Source organism: Diadema setosum, chromosome 13 (genome assembly GCF_964275005.1).
Source record: "Diadema setosum chromosome 13, eeDiaSeto1, whole genome shotgun sequence".
NCBI lineage: Eukaryota > Metazoa > Echinodermata > Echinoidea > Diadematoida > Diadematidae > Diadema > Diadema setosum.
In genome coordinates this window covers 16,107,622-16,127,145 of record NC_092697.1, presented here as the reverse complement: position 1 = coordinate 16,127,145, position 19,524 = coordinate 16,107,622, and the positions used below count along the sequence as shown (strand labels likewise).

Here is a 19,524-nt window from a genome sequence, read left to right as displayed (position 1 = left end):
TAAATCCATCCGACATGTTACTTACTGGACTATTATGATTATGATTGGTAATGAAATTACCATTCTTTTTTTTTTAACGCTACATACAAGATCTTTCTTTCATAGGAATCATACACGAGCATAGCTGACGTGTCCTCGTATTCCGTAGTAGTGTCTGATGTTTTTGTGCTTTTTGTACCTGTGCGTGTATTTTTTCTGTGTTTCCTCGCTTGCATCTGTTTTTTTTTTTCTAAATCTGCAGAAGAAGACGGAAGGCGACACAAGAAGGAAAAGAAAAGAAATTGTTCACATTCGGCATGGACAGCTGTGATTCATCAGGTAAGTGTATCTCAAGTTTCTTTTTATTGGGTTAAGCTTTTATTAATGAACAGTGTCATCGGGAATATAATACTGGATTATAACATGTACATGATGTAAACGTTTTCAGTGAATGACAGACTCATAGTTCCTTCACCCATTTTACAAATCAAAAGACAATTTCGAAGTAATTGGCAGGGATAGGAGAAATAATTTTCTTTGGACAAAGCAGCCTCGTGTGTCCTCGTGCTGCTCCGTCTACATAGTGCCCCGCTATTATGCAGGGCTTAAATCTAGTCGCAGCGACGTGTAGTTACGTTGTGGGATGAAGAATAAAACGAGTGCAAGTTTGGTTCACATTTTCAGATGATTTCACGCTACTTTAATATCTTTTTTTTTTGCGTGAAATTGTGGTTAATAATGAAAGTCACCTTTCCATCTTTGAGGCGAGCATCAGTCGAGAAAGGACAAGCCATCCTTTGACCCACGACCTGATGGGCTCGGAAAAGTGATCATCGATTCAGCGGAAAACGAGTATGCCCCTGCCATGGAAGATGAGTACGAAGTGACTGGCAACTTCGACATATGTCATCCCCCGATTGATTTGGCAGATTTTCCCGCCTTCGTGCTCAAGAGCAGACAACATTCCGAGTCTCTCATATCAGAATTCATCGTACGTTATAAAAACTATTTCTGTTTTCTTTCTGTTATCCTTTATACTTTTGATAGTCAGGACAGACTACTACCTGCTTCGATATGAAACTGGAGATGAAGAGTTACAGGGCTATATAAGAGAGCTTGGCCAGTTTTATTTCTCAGATTAGAATATATTTAGAGATCTGATTATCCAATCATTTAGTGCACAGTGTATGCTCATTTTCAGTATCATTACACGAAACGCCTATTCGCCTAAAGGGAATCTAAATTGATATCGACATGGATACTTCATTATTTGATGCAGAATTTATAGACAAAGTTACCATGGTAACCATTTGTTCATCTCTCCCTCTCTTTCTCTCTCTAATTATATATATATATATATATATATATATATATATATATATATATATATATATATATATATATATAAAGAGTTGATAGATCGATAGGTAGGTAGATAATAATTCATGTGTTTATACCTATGATTATGTGTAGTATGCAGTCTTCTTTCGAGAAACTCTTTTCATACACGTTCTTTTCTCCAGGACTTGCCGAAAGAAGATCTTTTCCCACAGACAGTGGCGCGAAAAAATGCCAATTCGCAGAAAAACAGATACAAGAATATCTTGCCATGTAAGTAATGACGACAAGCATTCTTCTACACCATTAAGATTACCACAGCACATTTTTCACTGACTCGCTGCAGAACACCTTCTTTACCAGTTATTCAGCCATTCATAATTCTTGCACTTATTCTTACGAGAGGTGAATGTTTACATTTCTCCGTATGTCTTCCATTTATACTTTCTGCAACATTTTCTATACATTTCATATATTTTTATACATTCTGTAGTCTTCGTTTTTCGTCTTCAAGTGAATAGATCCTTTTGTCTTTCTTATTTAATTTTCTTTTAGCTATTCATGTTTCGATCAATTTAAACACATACACCACGTGCAGAATGAGATGGCAGTCAAGTAATTTTCTTCACAGAATTACACGCGTAAAGTTGACGTAGGCCATGCCTTGAGAAGTGGTGATACGTTTGTCACAGAACGCAGGGCGCTTGAAACTTAAGACATAAATCTGCCTCAGATCTCAATGAAATATGAAGTACAGCAAACTATCAATTATTGTTTGTTCATCCACAGACGACTCCGCGAGAGTAGTTCTTGAAGTCATCCCCGGCAAGCCTGACACTGACTACTACAACGCATCCTGTATATCAGTGAGTACATCCATTTTGCTCTAAGTCGGAGCTAATGTTGTACCGTTTAGGAGAAATCTGTCATCAACGTTCGACAAAGCTCACGATGATGATTACTATGTTGATTATGATTATGTTCACAAGATGATAATGTTAGTATGGCGTTCTTTACGTAGAGTAGCCTCTATAACGATATGGTTGTCTTCCAAAAGGCCCCATCATTATTGTTGTCCCAACATTGCAAGGCACGGGGGGGGGGGGGGGATGAAAGAACAGTACAAGATTCGAACTCGGGACGCAGCGACCTGCTTTATAAAGAGTTACAATTGAATTACGCTCGATTTATAGAGAGTAACTCAGCGAATCGAGCGTTAGATGGATACTGATCGTAAGTCCGTTTTATGAAGATACTTACGGTTGATTTAAGGCACAGATCTAAAATCAGATCAAGTGAAACTTGAATTGCATCAACCGTACGAGCAATATTACGATCAACTTTTATGAAGCAGGCCCCATGTTTTAAAGCAGAACGGCTCAACCCACTATGAGGAACATTCCGTTCCTCTTTGAAATCAATTACCTACGTAACCGCATGATATACGCATGAAATGTATGGGGAAGTGCCACATCTCAAATACAAGTGGTGAAAATGAACAGAGGTAACAGATCAAGGACCAAACAAATCATTTGCAGACTATGTCGGTGTCACTGTACTGCATCATTCAGATGCTGTCTTGCACATAGTGCTATAATAATGTAGAACATGCACCATTTCGATGCTGTACTTTACTGGTGTCATTTTTACGTGACAGACCATTACGCCTTCAAGGAGTCTCTTACGTCATTGACAGTAGAGAATCGTTACTCATGTTACTCTCAGGCGTTGTCTCTTTCTCTTGGTGTATTTTTTTATTCTTTATTTTTTTGTTGTTGCGGGGGGATGTGATACAACACATTGTTGATCTACTAGCTTGTTGTTCTTCTTTCACTGTCTCAGGACGCAAATTGGAACCAGGTTTACATTGCATCGCAAGGTAACTTTCTTGAGTAGGTGTTAGTTTCTCGAGTGAGTGTGAGTTCCTTGAGTGAGTGTGAGTTCCTTGAGTGAGTGTGAGTTTCTTGAGTGTGGGTATCTTGAGTGAGTGTGAGTTTTTTTGAGTGAGCATGAGCTTCTTGAGTGAGTGTGAGTTCCTTTGGTTAGTGTGAGTTCCTTGAGTGAGCGTGTGTTTCTTGAGTGAGTGTGAGTTCCTTGAGTGAGTGTAAGTTCCTTGAGTGAGTGTGACTTCCATGAGTGAGTGCGAGTTTCTTGAGTGAGTGCGTGTTTCGTCAGTGTGAGTTCCTTTAGTAAGTGTAAGTTTTTTGAGTGAACGTGAGTTTCTTGAGTGAGTGTGTTAAAAAGCACATACGGGTGACACCTTTTTCATGCACAGGAACTGGAAAGCAAATGCAAAAAAAAAAAAAAAATCATAGGCAGAGTTACAACTCGGCGCTGTTCCTGCAATGTATATATATATATATATATATATATATATATATATATATGAAGAAACAAACTGGCAATGCATTTTTGTCCAATAAAGCGTGAGTTTATTCGACTCAAATTTTCGGCGTCCTACGCCTTCTTCAGGAGTCTTGACAAGAAGAAGAAGGCCTATCATAGGACGCCGAAAATTTGAGTCGAATAAACTCGTGCTTTATTGGCCAAAAATGCATTACCAGTTTTGTTCTTCACTTCGTCGTTGGAGCCAGTACGTGAAATTTCAACATAATCATATAGATATATGTGTGTAAATATGATTTATATATGTATTGTCGAGGAAGCACTCAATGTTTGTCATGTTACTTCGTCATAATTATGTATATGTGGTGGAAGACAAGTGCTATAGAGGGTAAGAGTTTATCTTCGAAAAATTGAAACAGTTTGAAATTTCATTTGTACTTGAAATACATGTACCTCTTTAAGCACCAATACCTACAAGGACAGGGCGAGTAAGACGCCTTGTCCAATGATTTACGCATTCGGACACGATTCCCTCGCATGATCACCTTGACCTATCAAGTCTGAAAAGTATATCTATGTGATATCGCGCAGTGTCCTATTTTTCATATTCACTGTCAGTGTTTAATAACATAGAGTACATAATTATGTCGTTTGGCCCCTTTGTTGTTCGTACACAGATAATTCAGTTGGAGTATTTGCAAAAGCCTCATAATGGCTAAATTCATAACTGATTCGTTAATTTGCAACACGACACAGAAGGTTCAAATTCCTGTTTTTCTCTCTCAAATTAGCCATTTTTCGTGAATGTCATATCTGACGCGGATTGATGAATTTCCCCACTCCCACCTCATATCTCTGCAATAGAAGATATTTGATATTTGCTAAGTCTGTGTTGGCAAGATGATAATCTATGCATCTAAATTCCCCTGAGAACCTGACTTGTTACATGACCGTACTAAGAATCCGGGGTACCTTCTCCACTTTTTGATGCCATGACGGTCCCTGCAGATCGTTAGAATTCCCGATCTACTGACCAAACCGTCTCGCGTCTTCTCTTTTCTCAAGGTGGAATAGGGACAGGTGATGGATGCTCACTGTTATTCTATGTTTTCTTTATTCTACCAGGGCCAAACAAAGCGTCCATCGGAGATTTCTGGAGGATGATCTGGCAGGAAAATGTGAAGACTGTTGTCATGGTTACTAAATTGGAAGAGCTGGGAAAGGTTAGGTCACTTTTGTTTTTTTGTTTTTTTTAAACCCTTCCGTTGCGTATATAATTATCCGGAATGCAGCAATCAAAATAATGGCAACTGAATTTGTTTATATTTCACAAGGAAAATATATCATTGGGTATAATGGCAGCCACCCTGCTTGTTAAACACAGTCTTATTCAACAATGTGTGTGTGTGTTGTTGTTTTCTTTTGGAGAATGTAATTCGTAACTCCATTCCTCCATCATGAAGAAAACATTCTTAACCCATACTTAAATATAGTCTTTGTCCCTGATGAGCATTCGACATTTCGAGTCGGTTGATCAATGGTTGCCCCATACAACATGATGATGATGATGATGATGATGATGATGATGATGATGATGAGGAAGATGATGATTTTCGCATGAATTTCCAGACCTTGAACGATATCATGCCATACAATAACATTAAGTTTGCTCTGTTTTTTTTTTCTTTCAATCTAAAACTATCTCTGTGTATGTCTCTCCTTTCTTGTACAGGGTAAATGCTTGAGGTATTGGCCGAATGAAGAGCAAGGTGTTTTAAAAATCGGAGACTTTGAAATTCACCTCACTGCCATTGACGTTCGAGGCGACCGTGTGAAGAGAACACTTTCCGTGAGACAGGTGAGTGCATGATCCGATGATAGGAGATATCATCTGGTTTTCCACAGGGACGGATCCAGGAATTCCGTCAAGGGGTGGGTACGTGAGTTCAAAGTCATGGAGCCTAGCCAGCGAGGGGTGGTGTACCCCCCCCCCCCCCTACACGTTAGGGAGATTTATATATATATATATATATATATATATATATATATATATATATGTATATATATTTATGTTGGTCATCGTGCGATTTCATGCATATTTTTGGTATGAAAAATAAAGGGAAAATAAGGAGAGTAAAATAAGAAATAAATGTATCGTGTACAGTGTATAAACATTTCTAGTTACCTCTCTAGGATGTTTCCGAAAATGTTAGATGAAGAATGTATCTACATCCAACAGTGCACGGATACTATTACAAATGTAGGGACATAATATTAACATAATCAAAATCTGTTGAAATGTGCATGAAGTAAAAAGTAAATCACGGTTTATGTTTATACAAGGACGTTCTATTTCCGTAGGGCTATAGTGGATATAAAAGACGCTATTTTCTGTACAGTCTGTTATGGAAGACATCTTTCCATTGCTTTATAATTCGTCGATCATTCCGACAATGAACGAGTTAAACATTACGTGTTAAGCATCCATCTTTTTTTTTTTCTTTTTTTTTGCGGGGGGCGGGAACATGCGGTAATTGCGTAACAAGTCACTATGAACCTGTCATAATTCAACTCATGTCGTGTCACCTAGGGGTCAGAATCCCGAGACATCCATCACTACCAGTATACAGCGTGGCCCGATAAGGGAGTGCCCAAACACACCTCCAGTCTACTACGATTTATCAGGCAGGTCCGAACCAGCCATGGTGGAGACTCGTCCCCTCTCCTGGTACACTGTAGGTGGGTAGCAGTGTGGCGTGTGCACCTGTGAAGTGCGCAGTGTGCCACAGTGTGACACTGTAGGCCGGACACACTGACAGAATAATGTACAGTGTGGTTTCCACCACAGCGAACTATAAACATTCAGTCATTAATTCAGTTAGGGAGTGTAATGGCTTTTCTGTCATACACTGTGTCTCTGCAACATGTACGTAGCGTATACCAATAGACAAAAGGAGGACCTCACAAAATGATCTCACACACTGTGTGGAGGCAATATTCACATTCTTGACACAGACACATTACTTTTTGTCACAGTGTGGTCACGCTCTAGTGTCGCTCTTTGCCCTTTTCGACATTCAATCAGGAGCCAGTGGTTCTAAAGACCGCAATTGCCATTCGAAATGGGTGAACACATGTTCACATGTATGAATATTGTGTCAGACATGTTACTATATAAGTGATAACATTGTTATAGTGTTCACGTGTGTTGATGAGTGTGATCACACACTTGCGTATTTCATATCAAAAACATTCATCGGAAGCTGTGTCGCCATTACTGTCAGTAAGGGAGTTGTTGGCTACCATCATACTAGTATTAATCGTATCAAAGTAGAACTGAGAACTTAACTTTATATCGAACGATTTCTCAGTGAGTGTTGGCATTATACTGATAGTACATACTACCAGGATTAGAAATCTTATATGTTATATGCATGTATGACAGCAGCTGATAAGAAAAGAAACGACAACGACACATACTATCAAATTAAGAACACGTAAGCACAATGATGTGACCTGTCGTACCGTGCAGTGCCGGTGTTGGACGCACAGGCGTCGTTCTAGCCATCATGACTGTTGTTGAGAACGCCAAGAGAACGCAAAAGGTTGACGTCTTCAACATCGTGGCGTCCATGCGCAAGAGACGCCCTTTCATGGTACAGACCAAGGTACGTTGCCCTTGTAATCTCAAATTTGCAGGAGCTAGAACCAGGAGCTAATTTTAGGGCTGATGATTGCCGAATACAAACAACTACAGTCAATGTCGGAACACCGTCGATACAATCTGTGGATGAAAACATAATTACAACTGTATAGATTGACGACGTTATTGCTTTACACGATGTATTACTGTTATACTGAAATAATGATTACTTCTGATTCAAGTCAGATGTCTTGTATTGGTAACTGTGATGGGTAACTATGGTACTGTTTTTGTGCATTTAACAGCAAACAAAAGGCCTCATTCATTAGAAACTAATAACAAACAAAACATCCTCGATTGAAGCAAACAATGCAAGTTACTCTAACGAGAAGCTCTTCGGTCATTCGGATCATAAATTCCAGCTTTATCCTGGCTTTCCAAACAAACAGACAAAACGCATAAACAAGCAACACAAACAAATACACAAACATACAAACCAATTAAACTACACAAAATCCGGCTATCCTGCTATAGGAACAGTACATCTTCCTTTACTCGGCCGTGCTGGAGTACCTGGTATGGGAAGAAACAGAGATTCCGGTGGAACACTTTTCAGCACGTCTAGCCGCACTCAAGAATCCCTCTCCGGATGACGGTACTTCAAAACTTGGGAAGGAATTCGAGGTAAGCATAAAAATGAACCCATTTTGTTATTGTAATAACTTTGTCCCCCTACTAAAAAGAACACAGTGTCCCGGTGTGTTCACATAGTCGACTTTGTGAAAACTCTCGAATTTAACAGTGTGAAGATGATTTCACACTGTGGTTTTCAAAGAGTGTTCACATAGTAAAGCCTTGTTTCACAATGTGAATTGATAACTCACATTGTGTTCACACTGTTAAAACGCGCGAATTTAGCAGTGTGAGAAGATTTCACACTGTGTTCACACTGTGTTTCTCACACTGTGGGACACTGTGTTCTTTCCAGCAGGGAAAAATACGGATATAATTGAAGTACGCCCAATATGCAGTGTCACTGGAATCGTATTTATATTATTTACTGTATGTACCTGCCTGTCACATCATATTACTTTTTCATGTATCATAAATGATATGTCATTTATTTGTACCGGAACGGTGCACGTGAACAGAATTTCTTTGTGGAAAATAAAAAGAAATAACTGCAGTACATCTTGATATGAAGGGTCATCACCTATAAAGAAGAGATCGTATATTATTTCATCATTGGTCGGAACTATATAGAGATAATATTATTACAAAGAATGTGTCAGCGCCTATATACCAACATTGACTACTAACCGCTATTTGGTTTAAAATTAAAAAACAGGAACAACCAAAAAGAAGTAATTGATTCCCTTGAATAGGACACAAACACAGGAATCGTGGAAGACCCTTAATCCATTACATGGCACTGACATGTGATCTTTTTAATTCCGAAGGCTCACTTTTCCGAAAATAAGGTAAAAGATTCGTTAGTTCCAAAGGTTTGATAATCCGAATATAAAATAAGGTTCGTTATTCCGAAGGTTTGTTAATCCTAAAACGAAGAGAAGGTGCGTCCTAACCATGGACCTAGGTCCATGGTACAACTAACAAATTCTTTGACCGATAGATTGTAATGTCGTTTTCTGTGTTGCCTTGAGCTGTTAATCCCTGTTGTTTGTTTACATATTTCCATCTTTTTCTTACAAAAACAAAGAACCTATGCCTGCTGAGTCCTCCACCTCCAGAGAAAATGATGCGATCGGGGCGGCTGTCGAAAAACCGAAGCAAAAGTCGCTGTCTCAACTCACTGCCACGTAAGTGCTACTTAACATAAAGGCCACAATGATTGTTTTGAATGAATTTTAAAGAAATGTAGAATTTGTGAGAGCCATGAATTGCCGCAAACGCCATTTTCAGTTTCAAATGGTGAATGAGATGCTCAAGACGAAATTGTGATCATGCCTTAACGCGAGGAACAGTAAAAATGAATTCCCGTGATTATTTATGGTAAATTAATCATTCTTCTGTGTTTCAACGAGATGTATTTTATAAATAGGGTAAAAACAAATTAACAGAATGGAATTACAGCTTCGGTGATTATCGGTCCACCATGCACCGAATTATTTCTGGAGTGACAAGTGGTCTTGAAATGGAAATAGGGCTTTCGATCAGTATATCATGTATGTTCTGATCTTCGTGCTGGACCGGAATTCACCTAAGCTATAAATTCTTGCTGTCTAAACTTCCGAGAATACCAAAATGGTATAACTTCATTAGAATCAGATGATTTCTCTTTTGAAAGAAAGAAAACAAAATACAAAAAACACATTTAATTTGAAAGATTCTCTTTTTGTTTTTTTGTTTGTTTGTTTTTTTTTTTTTTTTTTTTTTTAGAGAGAGAACAGTGACATATAGAACCTACTCACATACAGATAAGATACTGATGACATTGCCTCACTTACGGTAGCTTTTGCGTGCATATATAGATCGTGCGCATAGATGAATGCATAGGTTTTCATCAGATGTGCTCCGTTGACATATTCAAAAGCAGAATACAAAATCATATCTGTCACATTAAGATGATCTAGAGTTCAAGAATTATTGACAGAGAGTTATTGATATGGCAAATGTTACTCCGTCTTACAGGCGTATTGCTAGAACCTCGTTTTATTGGCGTGTATTGGTAGAGTCAGCAGAAAATTCCATACGTTCAGGCACGTTGGTACTATTTTCCTTCCAATTTGTAAGAGATTTCTTCCATTCAATTTGTTTAATGTCACTCCAGTCTCATCATTATCAAAACTTAATTTGTGGTGGAATTTTGCTGTAATTAGCAAAAAGAGTCGAGGTGGACAGTGTTTATAAAAACGTGATTCTTCTTCTTCTTCTTTTATGGTACTTTCAGTCTTTTTGCTTCGGTGTAAAGCGCCTTAAGAATTCAATCAGGATGGAAAATGGCGCTATAGAAATTGTATGTATGTATTATTTCTGATTTTTTTATGTTATCATTATTATTATCATTACTACTACTACTACTACTACTACTACTACTACTACTACTACAACTACTACTACTACTATATCATTGTTTTTGTTGCAGTGGAAAGAAATCGCGTCATGCTCCGCAATTCTCCTGACTCTAACTCAGATTTCATCAACGCCAGCTTTGTGCAGGTGAATCAAATTCGTTTAAATGGCTGAGATTCAATACCAACAAACCACTTTTGACCTGACATGCCATGGTTACAAATGTATAGGACAGTGATTCATTCTAATTGCTATGATGACACATTATTGCTTGGTTTCTGCTTCTCACTTTCTCTCTCCCCGCTCTCCCTCCTCCTCTCTATCCTCTCTCTCTCTCTCTCTCTTTCTCTTTTCTTCTCAGTCATGTGATACGTACTATCTATTTACTCTTATTTAAACAAAAAAATCTGGAAAGAAATAAAAAAAAAATTGACCAAAATTTAGACTGGTTTAGGAGATACAATGTTCCTTTTAGATCTGAATCAACGACTTCGTTATTTTCAATACAAGATTCTACATAGAAATATTGGTGTTAATAAAGTACAGTTTTGCTATGGAAATCTCTAACACATACCTTGGTACTTACTTTCATTCTTGAAAAATGAATGTTGAAAACATTGATCTTTTAAACATATTACCGAGATTATCTGTTTTATCTCCTTTGTTCTCTCTTTATTAATTTCCCAAAGGGAGCTCGCACCAGTTTCGTTACATCGCAGATGCCGATGCCCGCAACTCTGGCGGACTTCTGGTCCATGGTTGCGGACTACAAACCGTCCTGCATTGTTATGCTGAATGACGCAGAGGAGAGCGACGCAGTACGTACATATACGCACAATGACCTTTGACCTTTCTTTGTCTTCCCTCAAGTTTTTTTCTTCATTTATAGTCGTGGTACCGTTGTAGTAACTACACAGGATCCTTTGGATTGAAAACCACTATAGAAGAAAGTGTGGCTAAGTCAAGGCTGTTCTTCATATCATTTGAAAAGAAAAGAAAATTCCGGGAGTGTGAATGAAGTCATTGTAAAGAGCAGTGAGAATGAATAGATTACTTTAAAAGACAGTATTAGTTTTTAGCTCAAATCTTGGCCCCACCTATCAAACGGCGGACCACACCACTTAAAGAGGACTTTGAGGGTAAACAATACATCATGTTTATGTGACAGGCTCCATGACTGACATGAAACAAGAATGGCAAGATACAAGTGCATGTGCAATAAAAACAGCCATAACTCGTCAGTCAATAGATTCCATTACAAAGAGCATGTGTTCAGTCTGCATTGAATCGAACTCAAGGGCAATATCAGATAGACAGAGAGCAGCAATGAATAGAGGGTCGCAATGACAATGAGTGACAATGAGTTTATCATATTAAATGGGTTAGTCAAATACCGGTTAGTGATTGGCTAAACACAGTCACGCGATGGAGGAACATTCGTTATGTTCGCCCATGGGAGAACATTTTTGTAGTGTTCTTCCATGGGAAAACATTTTCATGTAACAAATGACAGAAGGACCCGCGCACAGTGAATTTGGCTCTGCGCGAGCGATCGAGTGCGTTGTGCTGGTGGTCGACGTTGACGTATTTGACGTATTTGACTAACCCATATAATACAACAGATGATGACTTTCGTTGTCGGGAACATGTACCAAACGTTCCACCCTCAGGGTTTGAAATGCTATTTCGGGAGGCTATAAAGTCCCTCGACTTCGTCTCGGGACTTATAACCTCCCTCAATAGCATTTCAAACTCTTCGGGTGGAACATTCGGTATGTTCCCTCCCCCGCCAGTCATCATCTATATAATGTCACCCTGGTATATTGGATACACTGAAACATTTACATAAAATTCAATCCAAGAAAGTCTTCAAAGAAACATGCAATCAAAATATTTACGGTTTGACATCTTTAATTGAGAATTGCAAAAGCAATAAAATAGATATAGCAATACAGGGGATAAAGTGATGGGGGAGGTGGTGGGATAGAACTATCTAAGGAAAAGAGAGATAAAATGAAGACACGCCAAGAAATCATGGGCGAGGCGATGTAAGAGTATTGCAGAATTTTGAAGGCCGGACCTACAATGTACTATATTAGGAGCATTCAATATGTGATTATATACTCATTTGTCATACATGGTTTCTTTAGACATGCGCCCTGTATTGGCCGGACGAAGGCAGTACCCTAACATACGGACCTTTCTCAGTTACGACTCGGTCTGTCAGTCAACGAGGGGACGCCATCTTGAGGTCATTATCAGTCGCACATCTGAAGAAAGGGGTAGGTAGTAAGAGATCACAGACTATACACTGTTGTTGAGATGTCACATTTGGCAGTACAGCGCACTCCCGTTATAACACAGTTAAAACAAAATTCCGGTTACAAGGAAGTCAAAATTCAGACCGCAGCGTTATACACTCTATGTATTTTTATTGTTAATTTTTTGTTCCGTTATAACGGAAGAAAACTGCCGGTACCGAGGACTTCGTTATAACGGCAGTCCACTGTATAGGCTTTGACATATAAACTCCACAAGGCATCTTTGCTGTCAGCGTTACATGCAATCTCCAAGAATTAAAAAAAAAGAAACATTCTATCTGATAAATTCATTTTCTAATCTGTTTCGCTTATGGTATATTTTGTGAGTTGGTCTTGTTTGTTTTTATCCATCTAAAGTTATGTTTCTTGAAATGGTTATCCAATTGGCTTGGAGACTAGGTGGCCACAAGGTGGTGACTCTAGTCTCGCTCGTTGCGACGTCTTTTTGACGTCTCCTGGAGAATTTGCCGGGTCTCCGGGGAATTGCGGGAGAATAGAACATGCTCGATTTTTTTTTCGGAGACTTTTTCCAGTCTCCAACTGGTCTCGGAGACGACTTCGCGACGTCTCAGCGATGTCTCTTAGTTGCTGCCAAGTCGTGGTGAGAAATTTTGTCCACATCTCCGACGTTTACCTTGCGGGGTCCCATCGGGACGTACCGGCGACGGTATGGAGACATCGCTGAGATATCACCTCAAATCTGAAGACGTCTCAGAGACGTCGCGGCGACGTCCCCAGGACTTCCGGGCGAGTAGATTGTCACCTTGTTTGGAGACATCGGACGTCTTGGTCTTACGAGTCCTTATCTGGATATCGATAAAACAATCGTTTGAATACGCAAGAGAAGGGAAATGTGTAGTGGTCTCCCTGGAGTAGTCTACAGCAAATAACCATCAAAGTTCTGATCTAGATAAAGACAAACGTGTACATCAGAACCCAAAAGCCTCGAAATTGTTAACACTTACCTGATATTTTCGTTTACGCTGATCTTTTTTTTTTTTTTTTTTTTTGGCCCGACATTCTCGCGATAGGTCAACTACGAAGTCCAACAGTTCCAGTTCATCGGCTGGCCACGTGGTGAAGCAGAGCATGCAGAGGGCGCTCGTTCGCTGGTGAACTTGATCGATATGCTGACGGCGGCCATTCCCGCAGAGAAGGACCAATCAATGCTCGTGCATTGCATGTAAGAGACTTCGCGCGATATACAATGTCCTGCGATGTGATTGGTCAAAACGTTTCATCTGTTCCATGGATGTGAAGTCGCATGGTGGTTCAATTTTAATGGTCCGTTTGGCCCACCATATGCCTGCACAAAGAGTACCACGGTGTTATCAGAGTAAATGAATTAGGATTGAAAGATCATGTCATTGTAGGAAATTAGAATCTCCTGCAGTTGGCTCAAGCCCCATTCCATATTTATAGGGTAATTATCCGATCTTTCTTGCCAGGATATACATGTAACGTTCTCATGCATTTTGCCTTTGCTCAAATATTGCATGTTTAGCAAAATTACTTTCATAATTTATGTACTTATACTATTGTGCTTCCTCCGCTTCTGCTACTCATGCCACTTTTTAGCAGTGTTTGGTTATTTTCTATGGAACATACTCATAGGTCCTATATCCCCACCAAAACACATCACTCGATCCCTCGGGAAAGTGTCTAACATGATGACTGGTAGTATATATGCCCCTTTCTTGCCTCCCTGCTACTACTGTTCAGGGACGGAGTTGGACGGACCGGCGTGTTCTGTACCTCCATGGAGTGCATACTCCAGATTGCCAAAGAGAACTCTGTTGATGTCTTCCAGAGCGTGAAGACCCTCCGGGCTGACCGGCCGAATCTCGTCCAGACAGAGGTATAGGCCTGTGAGGTATAGTGTGTATCACCTACCACGGTCACACCATACCTGGTCAACATCACACCTATTTTCAGACCTGTTTAACATACCAGGGGCCCATGTCATTAAGAGTCACGATTGATCTTATGCGTCGATTTATCAAGCGGAGCTCTATGAATCGAGCGTAAGATCAATAATGATCATAAGTCATTTCATAATGATGTAAGTCGTTTCATAAAGATACTAATATACTTGATTTGAAATACAAGTTTTTAGCAGATCGAATATAACTTTTTTTTTTTATTGCATCACTCTCAAGATCAATCTTAAGATGAATTTTTATGAAACGGGCCCCCAGGTCAACCTCAACTGGTTAGCTTAATCGCCTTGTCAATACAATAGTCTTGGCTGACGAAGCTGGGTAACATACCTGATAAAGTGAATTAGACAGTTTTGTTAGTTGTTTGTGTGTATGTATGTATGTATGTTTGTATGTTTGTTTTTAATTAATTTAGTCTTAGTTAAACTTTTTGCTGGTTCGACTGAACCTCTGCCAAATCCTGACATTGACGATGTGAGAGGTGTACTCTATACAGTATCACTGAAATAGTAAATAACCGTTATATAGGTCTTCATCAAGCACTGAAATTTATGTTTGTTTCATCATTGTTCATGCTCTCAACCACATAAAATATGCAAATGATTCCTTGTTCCTTAATAGGAGCAAGACTGTATTAAATATTACAGAGACCTCTATAATTTCTTGGGAGAAGTAGCAATTGAAACAATCTCCCGGGATTCTTTAATAATCAAGATGTTAGCCAAAAAAGTAAACAACAAACAAATCAAACGACCGATTGCGAAGGTCGAAATGATTGACTGTTCTTCATTATCTTAAATTCTCTGCCTCGTTTCGTTGCATATCATTTAGAATCTTTAGAATTTTTTTCACTTATTCCCATAACGTTTATCCACTGTTTTCCCGTGTTCAGGAGCAGTACAGATTTATATACTCTGTGATCGAGGAGTATTTGTTCAGAAACAAGGTGCAACAGGTTCCTTCGTTACCTAGCGATGAAAACATCTACGAGAACACCGACCGGCCGAGCGCGGGCAGTGATCCGACGGAAAGACGGCAGCTGGACACCGACCAGAATGGGGAGCACACGTATGGCAACGTTGAATTTCATGAGCCTCCAGGGAAAGATGGGACATACGAAAACGTCACTTTTAGCAGCTAAATGAGAGATGATTTGCGTTCTCTGTTATCTCTTTTGGGACGATTGATGGGAAATGCCACACATATGGATATGTTGTGCGGGACATGATTGTTCTCGGTGATAGCAGGGTTCAAGGCGAGAATTTTACAATGACTTCAGCTGCCAAAGTGTCACGTGTGCTATTTACCCTTTGTTGTTGGGTCAGTGGGAAAATCATGTTTTAGTTTTATCAACAGATGTGAGTATCATTTTACAAGATAATCGTATCGCTATAACTTCTTGAAGTCTAAAAGCATTAGACTGAATTACGTGTAATTCATTGCTCATATTTCACAACAACAGAAAAATACAATAAGATATCTCTGAACCACAATCCTACAATATCAAAATCATCACTATATATTTCGGAACAAAGAAACTAATTACAAAAGTACATACAATGATGGATGAACAAGTCAGTAACACAAGGATATATCTAAACAAAGGACATAACCAAAACTTTAGGTGCATTACCAGTGTGACATACGACGGAACCAACTTAAAAGCGGTGTTTGTAAGGTATAATGCTGTATTTCCTCCTTAGTTTAATAGGTAGTCCTTAGATTATATTTTTATAGATACCAAGATTCTTGAGGGATACATTCTTAATGAGGATTAATGTATTCAGTTCTTGCTTTTATTGATAGAAATCAAAAAAGCGGAAAAGGAGAAAGAGAAAAATAATAAAGTAAAAAATACCATATTTACATTACTTTAAGTAAGCTCATCTTTAATTTAGAGTTGAGTGCAAAGAATAGACATGTCAAACTGAATCCCAATCTGTCTGTAGCAAAACCAGAAACGATCGCTCCACTGTAGATTGATCCTCTGAAACACTTTTTTCAAAAAATATGACCGTAAGAGTGGATTTATCGCAGAATATCGTAAGATCTAAACAAGAGACCGTGCTTTCCCACCCATAACTGAATTAATTTTGTATTCAGCATTCAGGGATAATGCTGAGATTTATGGCCGATACATTTTACACCATAGGGCCTATGTATTTTAAGTTTATATACAGTATGATCATGTATATATTTGATTTGCCTCTTACGATCGGATAGGCAGTGCGCGATGCATTATGAAGAGTGCTGACTTATTGTATAAAGCGTAAGGACTTGAGATGATCGTGGTTCACAATGCGTAAGCAAAAGATTGATGAAAAAACACCCCTGACAAAATGTTCAGGAACAAGGAAATAATTTTCCGTTTTCCGTTTTCTCAGTAATGAGTTATATTTATGAATGAATGACACTGGTTGAGGCTATAAGTCTTTGTTTCAAATGTCATTCATAAAAATGCGACAATAATGCGTTGTTTAATTCTACTGTTGCTTTCGCTGTATGTCCGGTAAAAATCTATAGGCCACCGTTGTAAAGGAAGATGTCGGAGCTCCAGTTGAATCTATCAGTTAGAAAATGTGATGGAGCATCCTGGACAAAATTAACGAAATGTGTCATTGGTTACTTACTCTTAAACACTCAAAATTATGAAATACGTATCCAGGAAAATATGAAATTAGTACAGTTGATTAACACTTCAGCAATCAGAAATGTAATACAGTGTGTGTGTACTGCGTGGGAAAATGTACGGTGATTAATTAATTTTGTGTGATTGTTGCCAACCTCACAAATCTTTTGTAAATATAGCTACATTTTTACCTGTTCACTATAAGTACTTGTAAGTGTGTCATTACCAAACATGTGTCCGGAATAGGACCATAGACCTGGCATATAATATGGCAGCACGTCCTTTGTTTTAACTTATCAATAAAGACATCCTTACAACAAAAACTTGACGCAAATGGAAGCTCAGCCGGCCTATATCTGAATTAGTCGTCGATCACCTCCCTGGATGTATGGGTGCCAGTGGCGGATCGAGAGGGGGGCACATCCGGCGCAAGCCCCCTCCCCCCCCCCCGCTTTTTTTTTTTCGTTAAAAACAAAAGATATGAAAAGAAAAAAAAAATGAAACCCGGAAGTGGCACCAAAAATATTAGTTGCCCCCCCCCCCTTTACAGAATTCCTGGATCCGTCCCTGGAGGCATGTAGTTCGACTTGTCATTAATAAGACAAAGATATATAGATAATTCTATTCAAGCCTGCTTCAACTGTTCGAGTTGGAATGCCCTATTGATATCTGGAATGGCCAAACACCAGACGGGACATTGTTTATCTTTGTCCGCCATTTTGTGAAATCGATATTTTCTTATACGACTCCATGGCCGTTTTGCGGGTGTTTGATCGTCTGATCGCGTGACCATGGGCATCTTATTGTGATATTATAACAGCAATATTCATTATTTAGATGTGAGCTCTTTCAATTTGTCTTCCTTTACAAATGAAATTTGTTAAGATCGCAACTATATATAGGGATCTGTAAATTCACAAACATGTCGGAAATATCTTAATGAATAATATCTTGCTTTCATTATCCTTTGTTTATACAATGAAGCAGCTCATGCGTGTATTTTGGGACCAATTTGTATCTTAGTTTGCCAGACAGGAAATAATGATAACATCTATTGTGGATGCTATTTTAAACGAATTCAAAAATTACAGTCTCTGATAGGCATTTCATCATGGCGTATTTCGCTGGTTATTCTCGCCCGTAGCACTCAGCAGAAATATCCGTTTGTTTTAATGTGGGTGTACATTGTATGTGTATGTTTATGTGTATGTGTTTGTGAGTGTATGTGTGCGTATGTATGTGTGTGTGTGTGTATGTGTGTGTGTGTATGTGTGTGATGGAGGGAGAGCTATATACAATATAAAGTATATATTGTATGTATGTGTATTTTAATTATGATTATCTAGATAATGTTAAGGGTATAGGCCTATACTGTCCTCGATTATGTCCAAGAGCTTCAATGTGTAACCGTTTTCATGGCTGCAGGCAATCTGATATTTGAAAGATCGTAACTAAGTTTCATCATGCTTTATTTCCAATAAAATGTCTACTACTCAACTCCAGTTGTCTGTTGTTTGCCTGCTTTATTTGGTTGCTTTTTTCTTTGTTGTTGCTGTTGTGTGTGTGTGTGTGTGAGAGAGAGAGAGTTTGATAATATTGCGCTGAATAGCAAGATAAGAGCTCATGACCTTTTAGTTTGTTTGTTTGTTTGTTTGTTTGCTTGCTTTTGCCTCTATCACATGTTATTTTCTCTCTTTTATCCGAAACGATTCAACGATTCACCTCACGACACTCATACGAATTAGCTAATAAAGCTCAATCTTTGGAGCATGGTATCGGGAACGTGCTGCGAATTTTGATCAATATGATTTCAATATACAGTGTACAATCGAGGTGCTGTAAAATCAGTCAAGGAACACTTGAATGAAAAGCTACCAAGAAAAAGAAAACAAGAATGACGAAGTACATTTATTGCATCATTACTCACTCGTGAGATAAGTAAAAGGTTCGAGTAAATAAGTCGTGTCTCCTCGTACACCTTCCAAGTGGGCTCTGTTATCTTGTCTATTATTTTATTGGCACTATGAATGACGCCAAGGGGAAAGATTTTCAATGTTGCTTTGTTGAGGAGTGTACGATCTTTGATTTTATTTCCACGGCTAAAGTCAACGAAGCAACACGTTTTACATGCCTATTCTCAATAGCCCCTATGTGCTTAAATGCTGTAATGATTTCTAATTCAGCTAGAAACAAGAAAATGCCTTTTTATCGTCGCATCAGTGCGCATTCTGTAAGCAAAGCGCAAGTGTCATTAAGTCACTGAACGCACGCTCTTTGGTCGTGTAATCAACAGCG

The 19,524-nt window shown here is 38.8% G+C and overlaps 1 protein-coding gene across 1 annotated transcript in view; it reads left to right on the top strand.

Moving 5' to 3' along the window:
* Positions 1 to 15,741, top strand: part of LOC140236445 (uncharacterized) — a 50,833-nt gene extending 35,092 nt beyond the window's left edge. The window contains exons 13-26 of the mRNA XM_072316369.1: positions 744 to 970; positions 1,503 to 1,590; positions 2,107 to 2,183; positions 3,160 to 3,196; positions 4,789 to 4,886; positions 5,396 to 5,521; positions 6,254 to 6,402; positions 7,196 to 7,331; positions 7,841 to 7,990; positions 11,029 to 11,157; positions 12,490 to 12,621; positions 13,692 to 13,843; positions 14,383 to 14,518; positions 15,493 to 15,741. Of these exons, the coding sequence (XP_072172470.1) occupies positions 744 to 970; positions 1,503 to 1,590; positions 2,107 to 2,183; positions 3,160 to 3,196; positions 4,789 to 4,886; positions 5,396 to 5,521; positions 6,254 to 6,402; positions 7,196 to 7,331; positions 7,841 to 7,990; positions 11,029 to 11,157; positions 12,490 to 12,621; positions 13,692 to 13,843; positions 14,383 to 14,518; positions 15,493 to 15,741 (1,886 nt within the window). The remainder of the gene's footprint in view (positions 1 to 743; positions 971 to 1,502; positions 1,591 to 2,106; positions 2,184 to 3,159; positions 3,197 to 4,788; positions 4,887 to 5,395; positions 5,522 to 6,253; positions 6,403 to 7,195; positions 7,332 to 7,840; positions 7,991 to 11,028; positions 11,158 to 12,489; positions 12,622 to 13,691; positions 13,844 to 14,382; positions 14,519 to 15,492) is intronic.
* Positions 15,742 to 19,524: the final 3,783 nt, after the last annotated feature.